This window comes from Leptodactylus fuscus, chromosome 8, assembly GCF_031893055.1.
Source record: "Leptodactylus fuscus isolate aLepFus1 chromosome 8, aLepFus1.hap2, whole genome shotgun sequence".
Taxonomy (NCBI): domain Eukaryota; kingdom Metazoa; phylum Chordata; class Amphibia; order Anura; family Leptodactylidae; genus Leptodactylus; species Leptodactylus fuscus.
This window is the reverse complement of record NC_134272.1, coordinates 76,188,429-76,212,162: the sequence shown is the minus strand read 5'-3', so window position 1 is coordinate 76,212,162 and position 23,734 is coordinate 76,188,429. Positions and strand designations below refer to the sequence as shown.

At 42.6% G+C, this 23,734-nt stretch overlaps 1 protein-coding gene across 3 annotated transcripts in view; it reads right to left on the bottom strand.

The window, feature by feature from the left end:
- The window catches only part of KCNH7 (potassium voltage-gated channel subfamily H member 7), a 253,235-nt gene that overhangs the window by 220,591 nt on the left and 8,910 nt on the right, over window positions 1-23,734 (bottom strand). For all 3 annotated transcript variants that reach the window (XM_075284237.1, XM_075284238.1, XM_075284239.1), the window contains exon 2: window positions 21,702-21,932. In XM_075284237.1, the coding sequence (XP_075140338.1) occupies window positions 21,702-21,932 (231 nt within the window). The remainder of the gene's footprint in view (window positions 1-21,701; window positions 21,933-23,734) is intronic.

Here is a 23,734-nt window from a genome sequence, read left to right as displayed (position 1 = left end):
ATATCGCACACATATCCTGCACCGGTGTACATAGAAGTCGGCGCTTCCACCGTCTCCATCTTAACCTATCTCCATGGATTTTGGAAAGTAGAGTACCAGGAGGAAATCCAAGCAAACAGGGAAGACATCCAAACTCCAAGGAGTTGTTGCCCTTGGTAAGAAAGAGAAGCCAGTGCTGGAAAGCAATGGTCATGACCACTGAGCCAGATTTAAAGGGAAAATATCCAATAATTAATAGAAAGACAAATACAATAATTATGGTAGAGCCGGAGGAGCCTTGTTCTGTGCCAGGAATACAGATCAACAGAAAAGATCAATACGGACCCCCAATGCTCGAAACAATCCCAGAGAACAAAGTCCTAAATCTTAACAAAAAAGGAACACAACATTATGAGGATTCATGTAAACCAGAGCTTTGTTTCCATCCAATAAAACCATCCAGCATGGATAGAAGACCCAGCTGTATACATTTTGGTGCTACGCCATTGTCAAGAACATGGACGGAAGACTTGGCTCAGTGTGACAACAACCATCCTATGGCACACATGGCAATCACCCATTTTTCACAAGTGGTTGTCCTTAACACTCAAGGTAACCGGTTCTCAATTCATTATACGAGACTTCCCTAACATCTTGGGTTGGCTCTGGAATTGAACCACATCGATGGAATGCCGGATGGGTAACTATGGAGGTCCAGACTGAAAACCCAAAGACTTGGGGAAGCCTCTTTAATATGAGAGCCCTGCTGCCAAGGCTTCAGGCCATACTGTGCGAAGAGGCAAAGGGACATCTCCTTCGGCACAGCCAATGGGTGTTATTTGGTTTTATCCATTTATAGAATCATTACACAATGACTAACCAGCAAATACACCGTGTGCAAAGTGACCATGAAGCACCATACAGTACAATAAGTCATATATACCCAATAGTTCCCCCAACAGTCTTTGGTATGAACCAATAAAAGTCACCAACCTAAGGCCATTCTAGGAAGATAATGGCTCCTACCACCAGTCAGGTTCTCACGTTGGGGATTCCAACGTCATAAGTTCTGTCCATGTCAGCCCTATAACTTCTGTTTATAAGAGAGGCCCAATACTTCGGAGGGCCATCACTGGCACCACCCAACAGGCCCCATTCATTTATATGAGTAGTGCTATTTTCTCTATCAAATAGGACAGGTTTTCCCACACAAGCCCTATACAGATGTGAACAAAGCCTTAGTGAGAACCTCGGCACAACCTAATCCGAGTCTCGCCGGTGGCAGTAACATATGCTTACCTGCTCTCCTATGAATCTCAATATTGTAGATTTACTGTAAACAGATTAAGCCCCAGCCAGAGCAGGACATTTACATAGAAATAGAATTAATCTAACATAAATTCATACTCTCCAAAGAACTAGACGACTTCTTCCCAAAGAGAAGCGAATAGCAAGCGAGCACTCGGTGCAGAAGTCGCCGCTTTACCTTACGTGAACCCAATGCTCCTTAGTTTCTCATATTTTTTCCCCCGTCAGATCTTTCTTTACAGTTTTTGCAGTTTATAATTTCTGTCACGTTAGAAAATGAAATGTTGTTGGTAATTTTTGCTCACTTGGATTTACAGCATTGAACATAACTTAAGCATTTAGTGTTATTACATCTGAAAAGGTCAGGAAGGTTTTATTAACATGAAATCAATACCTGGAATCGCTACAAATGGCGAGGAAAGTGTTCGCTAGATGCGAAAATAAATAATTAGATCAAGAATGAGGCGCAGAGAAATAAAAGAATGACGGCACGAAAACCGGGATGGAAATTTAATGAGAAATATTGGAATTCGCTGCGATGCCCTCTGGATCCCAGTGACAAAGCAAAAAGATCTGGGTTTTATTAGCTTTGGCGACAGTCGCGGCTACAGAAACACGGCTGTGTATGAGCTGGGTCCGAGCTAAGTCAGCGTCTGGGTGATACGCATGCGCTGCCTGTACCGATAATGAACCATTAATGCCTGCAAAATGGACAGGTACAAGACCAGTCATGAGTTATGTCCTGGGGCCACAGCCTCAAGTCAACTCTCCATAGACTTGAATAGCTAAAGAAGTAAAACAAACATTATAACCTGCACCCCTGCCCCCTCCGATCCACTGACTGCCGCGGATGAATATGAAGAGGGTCAGGTGACCACTGGAGCCAATCACTGGACAGCACAGTCACATGGCGGCTACTAAAGACTTCACCACTAATTCTTTACAGGTACCAGTGAATGGCGGTCAGTAGTCACCTGACTCTCTGCACTTCTGGCCTCGGAAATCCATGGACTGCAGAGAAGTGGGCAAGCACCAGCCAAACCAAGGACCGGGGAAGGAATCAATTATTCTTTGATTTAACCCTTCCCCAGTCACCAGTGAGATTTTACTTGAGCCCTGACAGCCAATTAAATAGTACTACTCCTCCCAGGATTATAGCACTACTCCTCCAAGGATTATAGTACTACTACTCCCAGGATTATAGTACTACTACTACCAGGATTATAGCACTACTCCTCCAAGGATTATAGTACTACTACTCCCAGGATTATAGTACTACTACTACCAGGATTATAGCACTACTACTCCCAGGATTATAGCACTACTCCTCCCAGGATTATAGCAATACTACTCCCAGGATTATAGCACTACTACTCCCAGGATTATAGCACTACTACTCCCAGGATTATAGCACTACTCCTCCCAGGATTATAGCACTACTCCTCCAAGGATTATAGTACTACTACTCCCAGGATTATAGTACTACTACTACCAGGATTATAGCACTACTGCCAGGATTATAACACTACTACTCCCAGGATTATAGTACTACTACTACCACCAGGATTATAGCACTACTGCCAGGATTATAACACTACTATTCCCAGGATTATAGCACTACTCCTCCAAGGATTATAGTACTACTACTCCCAGGATTATAGTACTACTACTACCAGGATTATAGCACTACTGCCAGGATTATAACACTACTATTCCCAGGATTATAGCACCACTACTCCCAGGATTATAGCACTACTACTCCCAGGATTATAGTACTACTACTCCCAGGATTATAGTACTACTACTCCCAGGATTATAGTACTACTACTGCCAGGATTATAGTATTACTACTCCCAGGATTATAGTACTACTACTGCCAGGATTATAGCACTGCTACTCCCAGGATTATAGCACTACTACTCCCAGGATTATAGCACTACTACTCCCAGGATTATAGCACTACTACTGCCAGGATTATAGCACTGCTACTGCCAGGATTATAGCACTACTACTCCCAGGATTATAGCACTACTACTGCCAGGATTATAGCACTGCTACTCCCAGGATTATAGCACTGCTACTCCCAGGATTATAGTACTACTACTGCCAGGATTATAGTACTACTACTCCCAGGATTATAGCAATACTACTCCCAGGATTATAGCAATACTACTCCCAGGATTATAGCAATACTACTCCCAGGATTATAGCAATACTACTCCCAGGATTATAGCAATACTACTCCCAGGATTATAGCAATACTACTCCCAGGATTATAGCAATACTACTCCCAGGATTATAGCACTACTACTCCCAGGATTATAGCACTACTACTCCCAGGATTATAGCACTACTACTCCCAGGATTATAGCACTACTACTCCCAGGATTATAGGCCTACTACTCCCAGGATTATAGCACTACTCCCAGGATTATAGCAATACTACTCCCAGGATTATAGCACTACTACTCCCAGGATTATAGCACTACTACTCCCAGGATTATAGCACTACTACTCCCAGGATTATAGCACTACTACTCCCAGGATTATAGCACTACTACTCCCAGGATTATAGCACTACTACTCCCAGGATTATAGCACTACTACTCCCAGGATTATAGCACTACTACTCCCAGGATTATAGCACTACTACTCCCAGGATTATAGCAATACTACTCCCAGGATTATAGCAATACTACTCCCAGGATTATAGCAATACTACTCCCAGGATTATAGCAATACTACTCCCAGGATTATAGCACTACTACTCCCAGGATTATAGCACTACTACTCCCAGGATTATAGCACTACTACTCCCAGGATTATAGCACTACTACTCCCAGGATTATAGCACTACTACTCCCAGGATTATAGCACTACTACTCCCAGGATTATAGCAATACTACTCCCAGGATTATAGCAATACTACTCCCAGGATTATAGCACTACTACTCCCAGGATTATAGCACTACTCCTCCCAGGATTATAGCAATACTACTCCCAGGATTATAGCACTACTACTCCCAGGATTATAGCACTACTACTCCCAGGATTATAGCACTACTCCTCCCAGGATTATAGCAATACTACTCCCAGGATTATAGCACTACTACTCCCAGGATTACAGCACTACTACTCCCAGGATTATAGTACTACTCCTCCCAGGATTACAGCACTACTACTCCCAGGATTACAGCACTACTACTCCCAGGATTACAGCACTACTACTCCCAGGATTACAGCACTACTACTCCCAGGATTACAGCACTACTACTCCCAGGATTACAGCACTACTACTCCCAGGATTATAGCAATACTACTCCCAGGATTATAGCAATACTACTCCCAGGATTATAGCAATACTACTCCCAGGATTATAGCACTACTCCTCCCAGGATTACAGCACTACTACTCCCAGGATTACAGCACTACTACTCCCAGGATTACAGCACTACTACTCCCAGGATTACAGCACTACTACTCCCAGGATTACAGCACTACTACTCCCAGGGTTATAGTACTACTCCTCCCAGGATTATAGCACTACTCCCAGGATTACAGCACTACTCCTCCCAGGATTATAGTACTACTCCTCCTCTCATTTACAACCTAGGAACAATCCCAATCGGAGAGCAGTGAATTTGCATTGTGCACCTTGTGCATCGGATCCATTTCTGTCCCTATTTCCATGGTGAAGGTATTTACAATGGAGCCTGGAATGGTTAGTTAATACATGCAAATCTGTGATCCCGCAGGAGAAATCGCTCACTGTAATATCCTGCACCTCTTACGGCGAAGTCGTCTGCACGAATTAAATCAGTCACATTAGAAGTTGCAATACAGAAGATAAAAGTGACAAATGGCCTGCACTTTGTAAACACCGTAAACGCAGGCGCTTCTCATTTGCTTCAGACAGACCATGAGATCCTCCTTTCACTAGATTTCCATAGTATATAGCGTCGCCTGATTTGCATGAGATATTGAGTAATGCCAAGGCAAATGAGCGATGACCCGGGCAAAGCTAAACTGCTCACTATAGATGGCCGAATGACTGCGGGAGAAAATCACAGCAAAAAGTAACCAAAATCCTATACAATGTCCTCAATAACAAGTGTATGAGCGCTCTATCTCTATGCAATAGACGCAGCGACTACTGCTGTGCAGCTGTCTGTGCAGCCCTAAATTGGAAGGAGTTATCTGTATACAACCTCAGCGGTGCTAACAGGGGCTCAGAAACCGCTCCATTCACTCCTGCACTGAATTCCTATTGCAAACACAAATAGGAATTTCAATGGAAGGATTTCAAGACATCTAAGGCTATTGTTATTAAAGTCTGTTGTTCTCATCCGTCATAGGATCAGATCAATGAACTTAAAAGGAACATATCACCATTTAAAAAAAAATTATATATTATAATCCTATAGTTAAATGTATCACTTTTTTGCAATTTTTTTTTTATATTTTATAATGGGGTCGGCCATCTTTCCTGGGCTTCTCCTCTACTCTGTTACCAGCATTTAGTGATCTGCTTTACAGCGTAGTCATGGCCATAAACAGCAATAGTTGGGAGTCGACTCATTGAGGTCTATGGGAGAGTTTTTTTAGACATGCTCTGTGCAGGGACGGGTAAGAGATAAGCGGCGACATCATCTATTATCTGTAGTGGATTTAGTGATGGGTCACTATCAGTGTTATTTACAGGGGTCTGAACATCCATTGTTATCCTATCTGTCTAATTAAATGAGGTCTCTACAATCAAAACTACCACAGAACTGACAAGTGTTAGTCTATTCTTAGGCTTAGTGGACAGAGTGAAAAGCCACCAACCTCTATCAGGAGCATGTGCGCACCTGCAAAGTATAACTCCCACTAAGTTACTTGGTATCTTCTTAAGAATGGCTGCCATGTAATAAATTTCCTTTACAATGGCCGCTCTCTATATATTTCCCTATCTTTTTCTATCTGAGCACAGACCACCAGGAAGATTTCCCAACATGTCTATGTATTTAATCTTCTCATCATTCCTATCCCCTGCCTGAGCCCCCCCAAATAGCAATTGCACCCCTTTTTGTGCCACAGTCTCACCTAGAGAATTCCTCCTTGACCCACTCCTACTTTTAGAATTAAAAGTTTGATTTTCTCCTTTCTGACAGTGTAAGGCTGTGTATCATACATCTCCTTCCCCTGTCTCACTCCAGCGCACCAGAGGGCAGGGGGAACACATTTATTATACACAGAGAGTTATCAAAAGGAAATCAGAAAGAAGATCAAAGAAGCCTTACAATAGGTTGACAGTAACATTCGTTCATTCTTCGGGTCCGCTTGGGGGATCTGAAAATCGGAAACCCATTTCGCTTAAAAATGGTTAACCATGGATACCCACGGACTCCACAGACTATAATAGGGTCTGCCTATTGTGGCCCCCTTGGTTTATGGGCCGGTCGCAACTGCAGCTACCCAGGTTATGTCAATGTATCAACCGAAATAGAGAGGGCCATGCTGTAACTAATGCATTTATCTGTTCATCTGATCTTGGGGTACCCCTACCTATCATGTCCTGCTGACCCACTCCTACTTTTAGAATTAAAAGTTTGATTTTCTCCTTTCTGACAGTGAAAGGCTGTGTATCATACCCATGGTTTTACTGCACCTGTCTGACCATTCATGAAGGGGTTGGAGCCTGGATAGTGAAAAATAGAGGAATCTACAAACTTCTCAGCCTTGGTTATGCCTTAGATGTCTATGGCGGCTATACTCAATGAGATGACTGGACACACAATCTAGTGTGCATATATAAATATATACCGGTTGATGCACTACGGTACAATCTCCTCCACCTCTATGAAAAATTAAGAAGTCTACGGCTTGAGTAGAAATAAGTCGATGATTAATTGCAGCGAAATAAGGAGAGAGGTTTCTGCGCCTTATTGCAAACCTCGGAGAATTCACCGGTCTACAAGTAATAGACACCATGATCAATTAGTTTCTATTATTTCCTGCAGTGAACGTCGTCGCCATGTCAGACAGAATCCCCTTACCGATAATCCTGCTCGTCTACTGACAAACAAACAATAGCCTAGCTACCAACAACTAATAAAGTAGCCGAGCGCCCGGGAGACAGATCCCCGAACAGTCTTCTCTGAAGCAGAACAGGAAAAAAAATATTGCTGCTCCTCCGGGAAATCCCGAAGACATCATAGGAAGATCACGTGAGCAGATCCACTGGGAAACACCACCTGGAAGGCAGTGCACAGAGAGCCCTGATGTACACAGGAAATGATCTACAACCACCTCGAAATACAGGAGGCATCCATCATGTTCTCCGAGGAGATGGGGCTTTAGAAAGTGCGGAGTCAGCACCAGCGAGCAGATATCACATATGGGAGCCAACTGGAGAGATCTGTGCGTGTACTTAATCCTCCAAGTAGGAGAACGAGGTATCGAAATGTATCTAAATGTAGGATACAATTAAAATAATAAGTAGAATTTTTTGTTTTACAAATTGCTTATCTTATTTGACAATTTTTAGCAGAAACAGTCCCCAAATAGATCTATAAGAAGAAGAAAATGACCTCCAATGCTGAGCTGAGGCAGACCCCAGCGATACTTCCCTTATAGTGATCACCACCAGGTCTTCAGATTACTCTATAGACACTGAGATAGTCTGAGACCCCCCCACAGACTGCGACTGGCTGGTCCATACAAGAGGGGAGTGTCTCAGACTACTTTTAAAGGCATATGAATCTGCACTTAGTCTATATATCCTGTGAATTTAAAGGGCTTGTCCAATATTTTCTATGTCCTACACATAGGGATAAGTACATACAAAAAAGTTCAATGGCGTCCCCCAGGTCTTCCATTTCCAGCATAGGTAGCTTCCTAGTTCAGTTTATAAGATCTAGCTGATGTCAGATGTGATCTCCTCTGCAGACCTCCAGGTGACCTCTTCACAAACTGCACACAACTAACTGACCTCCATTTGTCAAGATGTTGCCCCTACGACCTGCGATGGGTTTCATCAGAGACTTGCCCTCAAATAGGACATCACAGCTGACGTCGACCAGAACCTATAAGCAGAAGTATGGAGCTGCCGATGAGGGAGAGGACCCGGGAGATGTGGAAAGACATAAAGACATGTGGAGAGACGTGGACAGACGTGCTACTCGCTTACCATATCATGTGTAATGGGGCAAGACAAGGTTGCCCCGTTGACGTCCACTTTTCGTGTATTAGAGAAACATTACATAGCCCCATTATTAAGCGTCACTTACATTCATGGATTTCCTAAAAAAGTTATAGACAGGGCTTCTTGCACTTGGTTAGATATAGTCCTTATTAGCTGCTGAACTGACAACCTCCCATATGATCTCTAGCCTTCCTCTAGGCAAGACCCTGAATATACCATTGCCTGCTAACAGACAGGAGAAAAACGTCTTAATGTCATGGCATAACGTCACATATATTCAAGACATTGGGTAGTAGAATTGGCTTTTAGAGGTTTTCTGCACCAAAGGAACACAGTGATTCTGTATGCTGAATACTAGTGACTCAACTCTTAGGGTGCCTGCCTCTCATATACAAAGTCCTGGGTTTGAGACCCAACAAGGATGCAATGAAAAATGTATTCAATCATTAAATAGATACAAAGTCTTTGTTAGTATTGATAGAGAACATGAATGACTCAGGGATGATGATAAAAGCCAATATCGACCCAGTAACCAGAAAACTGGGAGAGGCCAGGGAAAAATGGGTGTGTTGGCATGTCTGAGAATACAAGGAGCGATGACATTCAGTGTGATAGACAGCTCTGCTCCATAAGAGAACCAAAAATCCCACAGAAGACAACCACATTGGACGATGACCTTGGAGCGGTCACCTGCCACCAGGGTCTATTACATAAGGACTGTTATCTTTTCCATCTTTTATGTGATACTAGATGTTGTATGTGCTTGATGGTCGCTACAAGGTTAATGTTACACAGGTCCAGTATAAACGGGGGCTTGTCCTCTTATTTTCCTCCGGTGGTCATGCCAGACTTTTCTTCCGATTCCTCCTAGTTCGGACTTGATCAGTCACAGCAGATGAGGATGTCCCCAATAACAGGTTGATCTATTCAGCTTCTCTATTCAGTCCAAAATCAATCATCCCTCTCTTTATGTAAAGTCCTGATGTGTTATGACAGCTGAACCAGATTACATCCGTGCATTAGTGGCTGCTCGGTGTACAAATAACACTTACACGACTCCCCACATCTCATCATGGACGCATTTATGCAGAAACCTGCTCCTATGGTGCTGGCTCGTGGACAAAAGGTCTTACAGGCGAGAATCAAAGGGCACCATTGCTCTAAAGGCTCAGATCACATTACGCTATTATATGCTCCAAATGGACGCAACGTACGGCAGTGGCCCCATATTAATGTCTTCGTTGTATTGTAGACCCTGGTCAGTATAACAGTATACTGCAATGTTCATGTTATCGAGTCTATAGCCATCGACTGGGTCATCCAATGATCTATGATGGAACAGATCACAACCAGAAAGCTAGGAAGCACCAAAGACAAGTATATAGATGTTTTATTAATATGATATGCTGATAATGTATATTGGATATTAGAACTTACTCATCTTGTTTTTACTTTTCATGTGTTTGCTTTTAGATGCTGTATATAATTTGTGAGGTTGTATTATTATAGTAAGGATGAGTTCACACTACCATTACTGTAACCTGTTACTCTCATCCATGATAGGATCAGAGCAATGGACTTAAAGGGAATCTATCAGGACAATATGGGGCACTGAACCACCTACAGGTCCTTATGGTTTATTGTCCCAAATAGCCCCATTATAATGCCACATGGGGTCATATTAAATATATTTTCCCCAGTGGCTGTATTCCCGCCCCGGCACAGTAATACATGGAGCCAGAGGTATACATCCCCGGCTTCACTGAGCAACAGCACAGGCACCGGGAGCTCCAGCGGTGAGGACATTGAAACTCATTCCTAGGTAAGTATAAAGGAATTACTTTAATACGGTCACAGTAACAGAACCTCTGGGTGGTTCATTGTCCCAAATCACTTGACAGGTTCCCTTTAAACAGCAATAGAGTGACTGATGAGAGCGTGCACTGCCATCTGTCTTCATTCGCTCGATGTAAAAAAAAAACACAGGTGAAGCCATCTTCTATTTTCTGCATGCAGGAGTTTTTGTTACATTATGGAAGTATCCCAACTTTAAAGCTCAAAAAGCATCATGTGAATGGGCATGAATGCCTTTAAGCCTGTTGCTCTCATCCTATGGCAGTAAAGTCAGCTACACAGTTGTCATTTCACATGACTATAATAAGGCAGTATCAGAGATGTACGACCTTTCACCACCTCCACCAATTCCAGTTCTTATTATCTGTTAGTAGCCGATGTTCCACCGATTCCAGCACAGTTAGAATATTCTCTCTCTAGCCCCCACCATTCCTGAGTGACAAGTTCAGTTAGTTTTGGTGGCCGATGTTATTTCAGCTCTGTACAGTCAGGTGGGTGGTGTCAGACAGGAAGCGTGATTCAGAGCTCCAATCAGAGGCAGCCAGTGTCAGAGCTCAGAATCACACCCCTTGTCTGCTCCTGTCTGATATAGCACATCAGGCACCAAAACTAACAGCATTGATTGCTCAGGAATGGTGGGGGATAGAGAAAAAAATTCCAACTGTTCCAGAATCAGTGGAACAGCAACTATTAATTGATGTAAATGGACTTGTCGGTGGTGAAAGGTTCTCTTTAAGAGGGACATAAGGGGTCTCTTCCAAATATGAGAAACCGGTACAATAAACAATACATTCAGTGTCGGAATGGAATTCCTTGGGTCCTCTATGTAAAAGTGATTTGGAGGCCAATCTTTCAACAACTTTGACTACAGTATGCTTCAAATGTGGGTGGTTCTTCAACTGGACTTGGACCCACTGGAGGATCCCTTGGTATCATTTGGTGGGTCAGTATGACTTTGGATAGTTGGGGGGTTCTGCTATAAATTGTGATGTGGACCCCAGAAGACTCACGTTGCGCCTTCATGACCAATGAAGGGCCCAAACTATGACCTTATCATCAGGACCTCTCTTTGTTCTATAGTCTCAAACTTCCAGTGGCCAATAAAACCTTTAGTGACCTAACTTGAGGTTCTTAGGCCCACAGGGCGCCGGCTACTGCGGCCATTATATTGCGCCTCTTAATTGCAGCCATATTACAGTTGCGTGAACGCTGCTTTCATCTAGAGTTCAGGGTTCTGTTCTATAGAAGCGACTCTAGAGGAGTGTTTGATATAAAATATAATAATGTCGTCTTAATATATAAAGAAAACAGAGAGAGAAAAGAACGTCAGTCCTTGAGTAATTAGGTAGCCGCAAAATCTTGACAGGGCAAGCTGTGCACACCGGCCTGCAGCTTCCCGACTGAAAGTTTTAACAAAAGTATTTTACTTTCTTTGCATGCTACATAAAACCCCGAGAATGAAAAGAAGCAATTTCAAAGACCGTAGGGTTACCAGCTACGAAAACATGTGCTTGTCGCCAACACAGCGTAGAAGTCTCCATTCCCAGAATACCGTCCATCAATTTTCTTAGAACCACGAAGGAACGTGTCATACGCTTGTTAAAAATGTAACTTTAAGGGCAACGTTGTGGGTTTCAAAGTGAATATTAGCGCTGGAAATTTGGAGAACAATGGAAGGGACCCAAAAACTATAGAAATAAGGGTGTAAATTAGTTTTATTTCAGGCTGGGACCATAAAGGACATACAAATTGCAGATTTTCCAAAGCATTTTGGTGTTTTGTTTATAAAAATCCATTCGGCTATTCCACAGATATAAGACCTTAGGGTTAATATAAATGTGGGTCTACTAGATAACAATCTCTGGGGGATGGGGTCACTGAATGATGTAGGTCATGCAATATTACCGCCCAATTGGCTAGTAGACCCCAATTCGCTAAAAGGGCTTATATCTTTCGAATGGCTGAATGGATTTAGATAACCAGAACATCAGGGAGACGATCAGATGATGGATGACATTGGGATTCTTATCTGTGATTTTCCATCTGTCCATGTGTTTTCTATGATTTTGCACCTTTCCATATTAAGGGTCTGCAAGATGACAAGAGGCGGGGACAAATATTTGCCTGAAATTGCATCACTATGGCGTTATTTTTATTTTGCGCTTCTCCATATAGCAGAATATTGTCTAGCTGTAGGGATGAGTCCCTTACACTGCGAGCAATCTTAAGAAGTATATAAATGGCATGATATATTATAACAGTATAATGCAGTGTAAAATATTATGACAGCTGAATAAAGCAATCTCTGTAGAAATGCAATTATGTACAAAGGAGACACAATGGAGGCGGCCATTATGAGGGCTGCGGTAATATTCAATAGGAAGCTGTTTATCAGCTCATTGTGACTGCGCTATTTATTGGTCGGGACATTGTCACTGTCTCTAGATCTCAATACATCAATGGTTACAGTCTATTTAATACTGGAAGGGATACTGGCGAAAGCCGTAGGTCCCCACTATAACCATTAGGGGTGTTTCAAATACCTTATACCCATGTTTAAAGGGGTTGTCCAGCCCCTTAAGATTTTACCAAGTGTTTACAGTGGAACATGGAATAACACTCATGTTACCAATTCCCTCGCACTATTGTGCCCCACCATCCCTGGCCACCGCTCACTGGTTGCAGAGATACCACTGAAGTGTCCAAGCTTCGCCAATGGAAAACCAGGGGAACAGCGACATGGGAGAGGCAGAGGACTAGGAACTATTACTCTGTTCATTAGTGTACACCATTGTAACCTATTAGTGGAAAATTTAATTTATTAGTGTAATACCTTTAATGGGGCTGTCTATGAAGGTGATCAGCTCTCTATGAAGTCACCAACTCTGCTCTACTCCAGCTGCTTGTCCATAGAGTATAGTAGAGTTGGACATGTCAGAGAGTCAGTTGGTGAAGCAGGGGAACAAAACTTCCAGCACTGAACACACTGTAAATGTTTTGTACCCGCACACAATCCATTTAGCAGTCTATATTAAGGATACAGTACCAAGACCCCCAAGATGTTCTCTGAACCAGTTATATGTTTTTTTTTATTTGTTATTCCCCTCACTGCCCATCATTCAATAAACCTGGGATCGTGCAGCTACATCCCCCTCCTCTCCCCTCTACTTTATCTAGTATTTGGTCTTTTCTGAAAACTGCACCATACATGATGCCTCTGACCACAAAGACACCAAAAAAATGCCCTAAGGTCCTGCATATCCCAATTCTTCAAATGTAGACCTTGGTAAGTATCCTAGACCCATCTGTGATTGGTAAAGTTGGGTGTCGGACAACCACTTAGATTGTAACGATGGCCATATTGGATGTCAAGAAGATTTCCTAAGAACTATCTGAATAGGAACATGAATGACTTTAGTGGTAGATTTTTTTGTATTTGAGGAAAAGCTTGTGCCATTCCTTGTCGGGGCAATGTTTAGTACAGAGAGGCAGGGGAAATGAATGATGCGGCAGCGCCGAGCGCTCACAACGTTTGATGAATTGCTCCGGCTATGTCATTATGTGTAGTTGCTTCACTACCGGTAGTTTTACAGATCATTGAAAAACATGATCTGTATCAATCTGAAAAGAACGACGCGTTCTCTCCTCCGATTCAATCCAAGATGTATTACACAAGGCGCCGAGGAAAGACGGATACGTGCGGGGCGCGGAGGATTCGTAAGACGTCGCCAGCGTGGTCATTTACTAGCCTCAAACATTCCCGTATGCAGTGTACTAAACAAATATGCTTGCCGGATCACACAAATAACTGCTATGTTGTGTGTGACACACATGATACTTGGTAAATAAGCTTCCATCTGTTCTGAAATACTCCTACAGCATGAAGCAAACACATTCTGCCTGTCACACCATGTAAATACCAGCCATGGATTCGGCACAGTCTATTTATAAAAATACAAATGTGCTGGCAAAGACGTGACGTGTCTGGGAGTCGGGAAAGAAAACGACACCTGCTGGGAATTGAACCTCGACAATAGCTGAGAGACACAAGAAATAAGGACAATGCTCCGAGAAGAACGCAGAGCGAGGCGGCCGCGCAGGAAAGTAGAACTTTTTTTTTTCAGATTTCAGAGCAATGCCGCGCACCTGGTGAGGGTGGTTACTAGGGGTCATGAGAATAAAAAAAAAATTATACTGAACTAATGTCCTATCGTGATATTTTACTAAATATTTTATAAATCGTAATATTTTTTAAAAATATTTTGAATTGATTTTCCGGCCCCTTTTGCCAAAACTCATGGACAGCCATCCTCTAGAGCCAGCAGAATATACATATAATGGCCACTTTCAGACCAATAGAAGAGCTTTGCTTTCTTTCACTTATTCTGCTTACAACCAGTAGATAAAATCAGTCCATGGTCATGTGGTCTATGGCCCATGGTCTTATGATGTTCAGTCTATAGAGATGTGATGACAAAAACAAAGAGAGGTCACCGAGCGCACGAAGTGCAGTGTTAGGAATGGTAAATGGATTTAAAACAAGTCAATGTTGATAAAGATCAGGTGGCCTCTCACCTTGCGGGGTTGCGACCAGTCACAACACTTGAGGAGCGTGTTAAGGTGAAAGTGGTTCTGCCGGAGGAGGCAGAGTCTAAGATCGGTCCACAGCAGTCTCCATTCTGGTCCAATCTTAGACTCCGCCTCCTCACAGACAAACCTCCAGCAGAACCAGCGTTGATTGGCTGAATGCTGTACGCTATATGGCATTCGGCCAATCAACGCTGGTCAATGCATTCCTATGGGAAAAAGTCAGCTCTGGCATATCACAAGCTGCCAGGGATCCCGACCAGATAGAGCCCCAAAGAGCTGGGTGAGTAACATTCCCACCTAAATAAAGGTAATCCCTTGCTAACCCTGCCAGTACATCTATCCCTGTCTCACAGTCACATAGTTCACAGTCTCATATGACCCGAATATTAAATCCACTATTCGTATAAATTGGAGGTCACCTGATTTAGCCAGCCAATTGCTTTTTCCGATTTTTTTCGATGCCTCCGTTGTCGTAGTTCCTGTCCCACCTCCCTTGCGCAGTTATTGGTGCAAAAAAGCGCAGGTGGGAGGGGAATCAAATTTTTAGTGAGTTTGCCACCTGGTGTTTGACTGGAATCTAACATCTTGAAAAGCCTGATATCCGATCGAACATGTACTCGATTGAACACTGTTCGCTCATCTCTAATAATTAGATATATAGTTTGTTACATATTTACTGTCATAGGAATCCATCCGTGGGAATCCCAACATTGTAGATCACTAGGATGCAGTTCGGTTTGATTAGGCCAGGCCATGATTCTATTGGGAATGTGGTAGGGATGGGTGATGGGGATCGGAAAAGATCGGATTCCGATCCCGATCTTTTTTGGCAGGTTCGAGGTCTCACGTTAGTTCCCACAATGCTTGGATACTGGCCAATCATTGTGGGAAAAGCTATCAATATTGTTTGCTTTTCCCACAATGATTGGCCAGTAGCCAAGCATTGTGGGAACTAACGTGAGACCTCGATCCCACCAAAAAAGATCGGGATCGGAATCTGATCTTTTCCGATCCCGATTGCTCAACCCTAGAATGCCGCTATCCTATTCACCATATTATCACACTGACTGAATTGGCTTCAAGAGTTAAAGATTTCCCTTTAAGCCTAAGCACTTGATCTGAGAATATTAAATGACCTTCTTAAAGATGAAACAAACGACTACTGTTTTGATAAATAATGAAGTAAAGGCAATTATACGATAAGTCAATTGATATCTACTTTAATAAGGAATAAAGTTCCGGACAGAAACGTTCTCACATTAAAAAATACTCCGGGGAAGAAGAAATTGAAACGGCTGAATTACACCGGCACAGAGATGGGATATTTCCAATGAACTGTTAAACCTTCTATTACTCGGTTCAGACTGCAAATTTAAGACATTTAGCCCCTGTCAACTCCGACTTAGCGGGGTAATTGTGATTAGATGCAAGCGTTCAGATATATCGAAAATGTAAACACGACACCGGAGAGGACGACTTCTAGGAAGTAATGTAAGAACATGTAGCTGAACGGCAAGATACAAGGGCAATGGAATATGAAACTTTTCCGACAGGGTTCTGGGCTTGTGGAGATGCCAGTCATAAGTAGTGATACGTCGTCGCACGGTTTACAGTGAATCCCTGTTAATCTCGCTAGGTGAACAACGTAAATCCAATAATCTGAACATAAAATATACAGTAACAAGATGCTGTGCCAGATATTTACTTAAAGGGACCGTGTTACCAAAAATGGCTCATATATTTAACTGAATTTCTTAGGATTTCATTTTTAAATTTCCATATATAATGGATTACAATAGAAGTTAATACCTCTATAGGGAAGACCCCATTCTACAGTTCCTCTTGAGCCTTCTGTTTCGAACTTTCTTTTCTTATCAAATAAGTTACTGGACTTGTAGTTTGTAAGGTCTCGTTCACATCTGCATTGATATTCCGTCCAGGGAAGTCCAGATGAGGACCCTCCCCCAAATGGAATACCAAATGCAACTGCAAGTGGTGTTCCAGTGAAAGCACATGGACCCCATAGACTATAATGGGGTCCGTGTGCTTGCTGCCAGATCTCCGCAGAGATCAAGTGGACTCCCCGAATGGATTACCAAACACAGATGTGAACGAAAGGTAAGTTAGGTGCAACCGTGAGGACCTACTATCACCCCAATCCTCTTAGGGAGCCAATCCTCATTGAGTCGCGGCGCCCGCCTTGCAGCAGCAACCTCTGGAGTCGGCTCATTCATTTGAGCCTAGTCCGAAGTAGGAGGCCATGACTGTTGGAAGCCACGACAGTCATAGCAGGCAGGTTTTGACCCAAGAGTGATGCGTCTCCCCGTGTCACTCTTGGTGCCAAAATCCGTGCTTCCGCTCCCCGTGTGAACTAACCTTTAGGCTGACCCCTACATTGATTTTTTTTTTGTTGCAGTTTTTGCTGCGAAGCCAAGAATGGTTACGAAAGGAATAGGAAAACCAAAATGCAGAAAATCTTCAACAATAAAAAGTTCGGCAACTTTAATAGGTGGAATTTTATTCCTCCTACAATAACACAGGATGGGACAACTTTGTAGCAATTAATGGGGAACTTTCCACAATATCACTTGGAAATCGCGGAGCTAAATTCCTTCTCTGATTATATATTCACGACTGACTGAAGACATCAGCTGCACCACGCCGAGTATTTGCACTGTGCTAATGCCTTCAGTAGCCTATGTTGACAAGTCAGGTTGCAAAATCTGACATCTGCACCATATGCCAGAAGAAAAGCCAAGAGTCGTCTAGATACAGAAATAGCCGGGTAACATTTTTTGCCTCCAGCGCTGATGCATTTGTGGCAATATTTGTTAATTAAAGATTAGCTTAACAGATTTCCCAGCTGGCTCTGACATATTTAATTAAAAATAGATCCAGCGTGCCATGCCAAAGATTGTTCTGCCGCCGCTATATATAGCTGATAGGATGGGTTAAGAAAATGGAGTTTTCCTTATTTTACTTATGCATGTAAAATGTCAAGCAGCAAAGATGCCCAAACTAACAAGTCACAAAGCTTTCATCTCCCCATCAACGCTAAACAACGCGCAGCGCATTAGAACTGGGCTTTTCCATGGCAACTTATAAAATATGAATTTGCAGAAGAGAATTGCTGAGAGATGTCAGACGCAACGTGCAAGCCTGGATCTTTGTAAGAAACCCTCCAATGTATACACTTTCTACACCAATCTTAGTCATGACAATCCAATGGACTAAGAAACCACAAATATTAGTGGCCTTAGTGTCGAAAGTGAACATCCAGGGGCAACACGGTGGCTCAGTGGTTAGCATTGCAGCACTGGAGTTCTAGGTTCGAGTCCCACCAGGAACAACATCTGCAAGGAGTTTGTATGTTCTCCCCGTGTTTGCGTGGATTTCCTCCCATATTCCAAAGACATACTGATAGGGGAAAAAATGCACATTGTGAGCTCTATATGGGGATCACAATCTGCATTAAAAAAAAAAAAAGTGAAAATCTATGGCCTCAACCCTACACTAGCCCTTACAAGTCGGCCAAACCACCAAGTCCAACTCCAACTTATTAAATGGATGAGAGCCATGGTTATTTGGGGATGATCCTGTAATTCATTAATAAACCAGTGATTGATCCCTATGTCAGTAAACTATACATCTAATTCTACAATATTAATAATTCTATAATATTAATAATCCAGTGATTGATTCCCACGATAGTAAATATGTAACAAACTGTACGTCTAACATTACAATATTAGTGATCAAATGATTGATTCCTATGACAATACAGATTTTTAAAATATAAATATATATATATAATATAATTTACATAAAAAATATAGTATACCCATATAGTAAGTGTTTGTGTTCTCAAAAAAAAGTCACAACTGGGGCCACACAGTGGCTTAGTGGTTAGATGTTACTTGTAGTGAGGGTTGATCTCATTTACTTAGTTGGTCCCATTTATTATATCGGAAACAGTGTCAGAATCTGGCTCAAAAAACCTCCTCCCATTGACTTCATTGGGAACCATTCACTTCTTTTTTCCATGAGTGGTTTTGTGCCATTGGAGGAAAAAAGAAGAGACCCACAATTTCTTGCTGTGGAATCCGCCGCAGCACCTGTGGCACAAACACTCCCTCCCGACTAGGCCCATTCATTTGGGCCTAATCCGTAGCGGAATGCCGCAACTGGATGCTGGTGCACTGGCATCCAGATGTGGCTAGCCATTTTTTGGACCGGATTTTGAGGCAGCCTCCGTGTCAAAATCCGGTCCAAAAAACCCCCAAGTGAACCGCCTAACAACTTCACTTCTTTAATAGTATCTACTCCACTGATTTCAGCACAGTTGGAATTTTCTCTCTAGCCCCCACCACTCCTGAGCAATCAATGCTGTAAGTTTTGGTGCCTGATATGCTAAATACATTCTCTATTGTCAAGCAAGTGGTGTCAGGCAACGGCATGTAATTCTGAGCTCTGATTCAATAGTGCCAGTGCTCTGAATCACAACCCATTGCCAGCTGCTGACTGACACCACTCACTTGACAGTAGAGAATCTATTTAGTATATCAGGCACCAAAACTAACAACATTGATTGCTCAGGGATGGTGGGAGCTATAGAGAAAATTCCAACCCTGCCAGAATCAGTGTTGTAACAACTATTAAAGGGAGTCTACTATTTCACCCAAGCATATTCAACTGTAATAGGCTCTGTAACATGGTGGTGATGTCTGAATATGGTAGGGAAGGGTGGTAGACAGTCTTTATAGGATGCAAAGAGCTGGAGTTGGTGTTAAAAGGTCCTCTTTAAGTGTAGGTTCACATCTGCTGCAGATTCCACCTAAAATCATCAATATAAACCCAGTGCACCCCATTATAGATTATGAGGTCTGTGGTTGTTCACAGGTCACTGCTTTTTAAGTGGACCGGCACTCCATCTTTCAAGTCCGCATGAGCATCAGAAAAATGAAGACCCAAACACTATTGTGAACCTAGCGTAAGTGGGCTCTATCCACTAGAGGTGTATCAGTCAAACTCTAGTCTATGACGGGTAGATGAGAGGCCATAAGAAACAATATTCTGATCAAACACATACATAAGGCTGTGGCTCCCAACCCCAATGGAGGATCCAGAACCTCCATCCCAACAGATGTGTGGTCTCTGCCTGATAAGAGGAGATAGAGCTGAAAGAAACTCGCCATGTTTTCCAATCCTGGATAACCCCTTTAACATGTTCATGCCATCCCATAACCCACCGACTTCAACAGACTCATTGACGTTGCGCTTCATAAAGCTAATAAGCTCAGCTGTTCTACATATGGAGGGATCTGCTCTATTACAATTACTCAAATAAATCGGCAAATCTGTTTTAAGCAAAACTGATCAAAAATATAGGAAACATTAAACTGACACAAGGCGTTCCATTTAATTCTATCTCGTGAACTAGATATTTGGCGGCACAATTTATTTTACGTAAGAATTATTATAGCGTCGACTTTAGAAAATAGCCAGAGAGGAAAAAAAAGCGAAATCCTGAACGCAGAGGCAGCGCCTTACAGAGAGCACACGCGAGCCCCGCACCGTCCGCTGTGTCAAATTTTGTTAAGTGATTAGTCAGCAAAGCTAGATTACCATCGAGATCTCCAGAGGAAAATACTGCCCCGGGCTCAACAGCTCTGGAGTGAAGAAATAGATGTGGATTTTTTTCTACTGCCGAGTTATAAATTACCAACATTTCCCAAATTATTTATTTTAAGCCTTCAGAGAAACAAAGTGAACCCGTCTAAGTATCAGACATGGATGGAAAATGATAGCTTAGAAACCCAGTGCAAAATAGGAATGGGGTCTTCCACCAACAGCATCAGATAGGTCTTACTGGTAGGACAGATAGCAATGGTGAAAACAAATGGCGCCGGACAATTTGATCCAGACATTAATGGGGGCCCCAGTGGTTAGGCCCCTATTGATAAGACATTGACATTCTGAATCTGCCTCAAAATCGGTGCCAAGGTTTACTAGGTGAACCAGGTTCTAGTAAAAGGTTTTATGCTGCTAGAGTATAGGGCCCCAAATCTTCTGTAACATGGCTCTGTTACAGAGAGAAATCCCAGACTCTGATAGCTCTCATTATATACTCATTGCAATGCCGAACCCCAGGACGTTATACCCCATTCCTCTGAACATTCACGCAGGTCCAAGAATCAACTCAGCAAAATAAAACTTGCTAACAGAGCCAAAAATTGGGACGGAGATAATCAGGATTCAGATTCTGCACCTAAGAGTGGGTTCGCACTGCCATTGTTAATGTCCATTGCTTTCATCTGCCATAGGATGACAGCAATGGACATTAACTGTGGCAGAGACTAAGACTAAGTCTGTATCCATTCCCATTGACACTAATGTATCTTCCATCATCTTTACTTTTCTGAAAGAAGAAACAGTTCTGCATGCAAATCTTTTTCAATTTTCAATAGATAATATGGAACAGATAGGTAATATGTATGCGAGTAACGTTACGTCCCGAACATCAAGCTCTACGATACAAAGTGCACAGAGAAAAAACTTTTCGGACCTTTGCTCGTCTCCACTAATGAGTAATTATTTCAAAGTCATTTGACCTCTATTGACGCATTTCCCTTAAATCCTGTCCTATAGTCGGTCCCTTAGGACAACTTTACACACAACGGCCATAAAAGGAACATCAACACAATGCTGGAACACGCCAAAGACAGACTTATATAGATTAATCAATAGGACTCTAAATATAGTGAGATCTTATTGCTGGCCTTACCATCTTTATGATAATAGGTGACCACGACTTTCCGTTCTTCCGAGCCCAGCAAGGCTTGAGCTATTTGGGCAATGTCATGTCTTTTGGTCTCTGGCCCATGTAAGAAGTCGCAAGTGCAAGGTTTCTGCATGACATCCGGCCGTGAGAATCCTGTCATCTCGCAGAATCCGTCATTGCAGTAAATAATTGCACAGTTCTGTACCCTGGCGTTCGCAATAATGAATTTTTTATCTGTAACAAGAACATAAATTACAGTTAGAGGAACATTAAAGTTTCATTATACAACACCCTGAATATTGTCACCTTACCCTACAAGTCCTCCCAAACTACGAAAGAAGGAGCAGAAGTGCCCATCTACTGAGGGACGTGAAAAGGGAAGTAGCTAGTATGAGATCCACGATTCCCAAAAAGTAAGAGATTTGTAGAGAAGGACAACCCTATGGGTGGGTTCACACCAGCACCCAATCTCTGTTTTGAGGTTTCAGTGTCCGCCGGTGAGCGCCTGTGAGCATCTTCTGCTCTCCGCGACAAAACCATTTTCTTTTTAACTAGACACAAAGTCCTGCATGTCCGACTTTTTGTCCGGTTAAAAAAAACAAACAGTTTCGCCGCCGAGAGCAGAAGACGCTCACAGGTGGACACTTGGCAAACCCATTCAAATGAATGGGATTGAAAACTGCCTGCCGATTTCCATCTCCTGTCCAGTTTCTCGGGCAGGAATCAGAAACCTGCAAAACGGAGATCGGGAGTTGGTGTGAACCCGCCCTTATAGAACTGGAGGTTCAAAGCAAGATTGTAGAGCCAGGATTATTAGGCCTGGCTCACATGCATGGGGACCCCCAAATGGGACACTGAATGCATTAACTTATGAAAGCACATGGAGCCCATAGATTATAATGGGGTCCGTGTGTTTTCCGCACGGTATCCACACGAGTCGTGCAGAGGACAGTAGCTCATGACGTTCTTTTCTCTCCACATGTTCCATACGGACATATGAACCATTTGGCATCCAGTAGCATAGTACCATTGTGTCTACAGCAGGATAGTAGATAGAACATGTAACGTCCTATTTATTAACCTTCATGTTTTACTGTGGGAAATGGTTTCGGAACCTTCTGCCGAGAATCTATTTATTTACATGAGTTATTGCCCCGGAGGAGCTGACAATCTAATTACCTGACCTCAGGTACGTGGACACAAGGGATCAGTTCACACGAAGCCAATTATCCTATCAGCAGGTTTCTAGCCCAGCGTGACCAGAGGAAACCTTTAATAAGAGGTATATGGGATACAGACGCATAGACATGTTCATTAAGGACGGGGCTACTCTCGTGTACACAGGAGGGATAATAAAGTAATGACACTTGTAATGAATACAATGGATGAGACATATAAAATACTGTGACCACCTATGTAAATTATATGGAATAAACCATGGATGATCTATCCTTTGAATAACAGATCCGCAAGGGAATCTGTTAGGAAACACTCCAAAATGTGAAATATGAAGAAGTCCACAGCTCTCTACTGACCACCATGAAAAATGTTAGAGCTTTCTATAGATTGACTATAATTCCATGTAATCCACCAGATCCCTACTGACACTGATAAGACAGATATGTGGGGAGGTGCATTTGCTCTTCAAGCACCGTGGCTCAGTGGTTAACATGGTTATCTAGTAGCTTTGAGGTCCTGAGTTAGAAACCAACCAAGTACAATATTTGCATGGCATTTGTATGTACTCCTTGAATTTGCCTAAATTTCCTTTAGTTGTGTTGGCTTCCATGCTCTGAAACATTGATAGGTTAAGAAAATTCACTTGTGTTTGTATCTAAGATAGGGAAATTAGACAGGGGGCGAGGACAACGTCTCTACAACACTGCGGAACATGAAGGCACTTTATATGGCATGCAAAATAACTAAAGCAGCAAAATGAAGGAGTAAATGTATCCTGTATGTAGGTGAGGCTGTACATGCTAATGGCTGGGATAATGAATCATTCTATAGCATAAGTCCTGGCCTACAAAGACCTA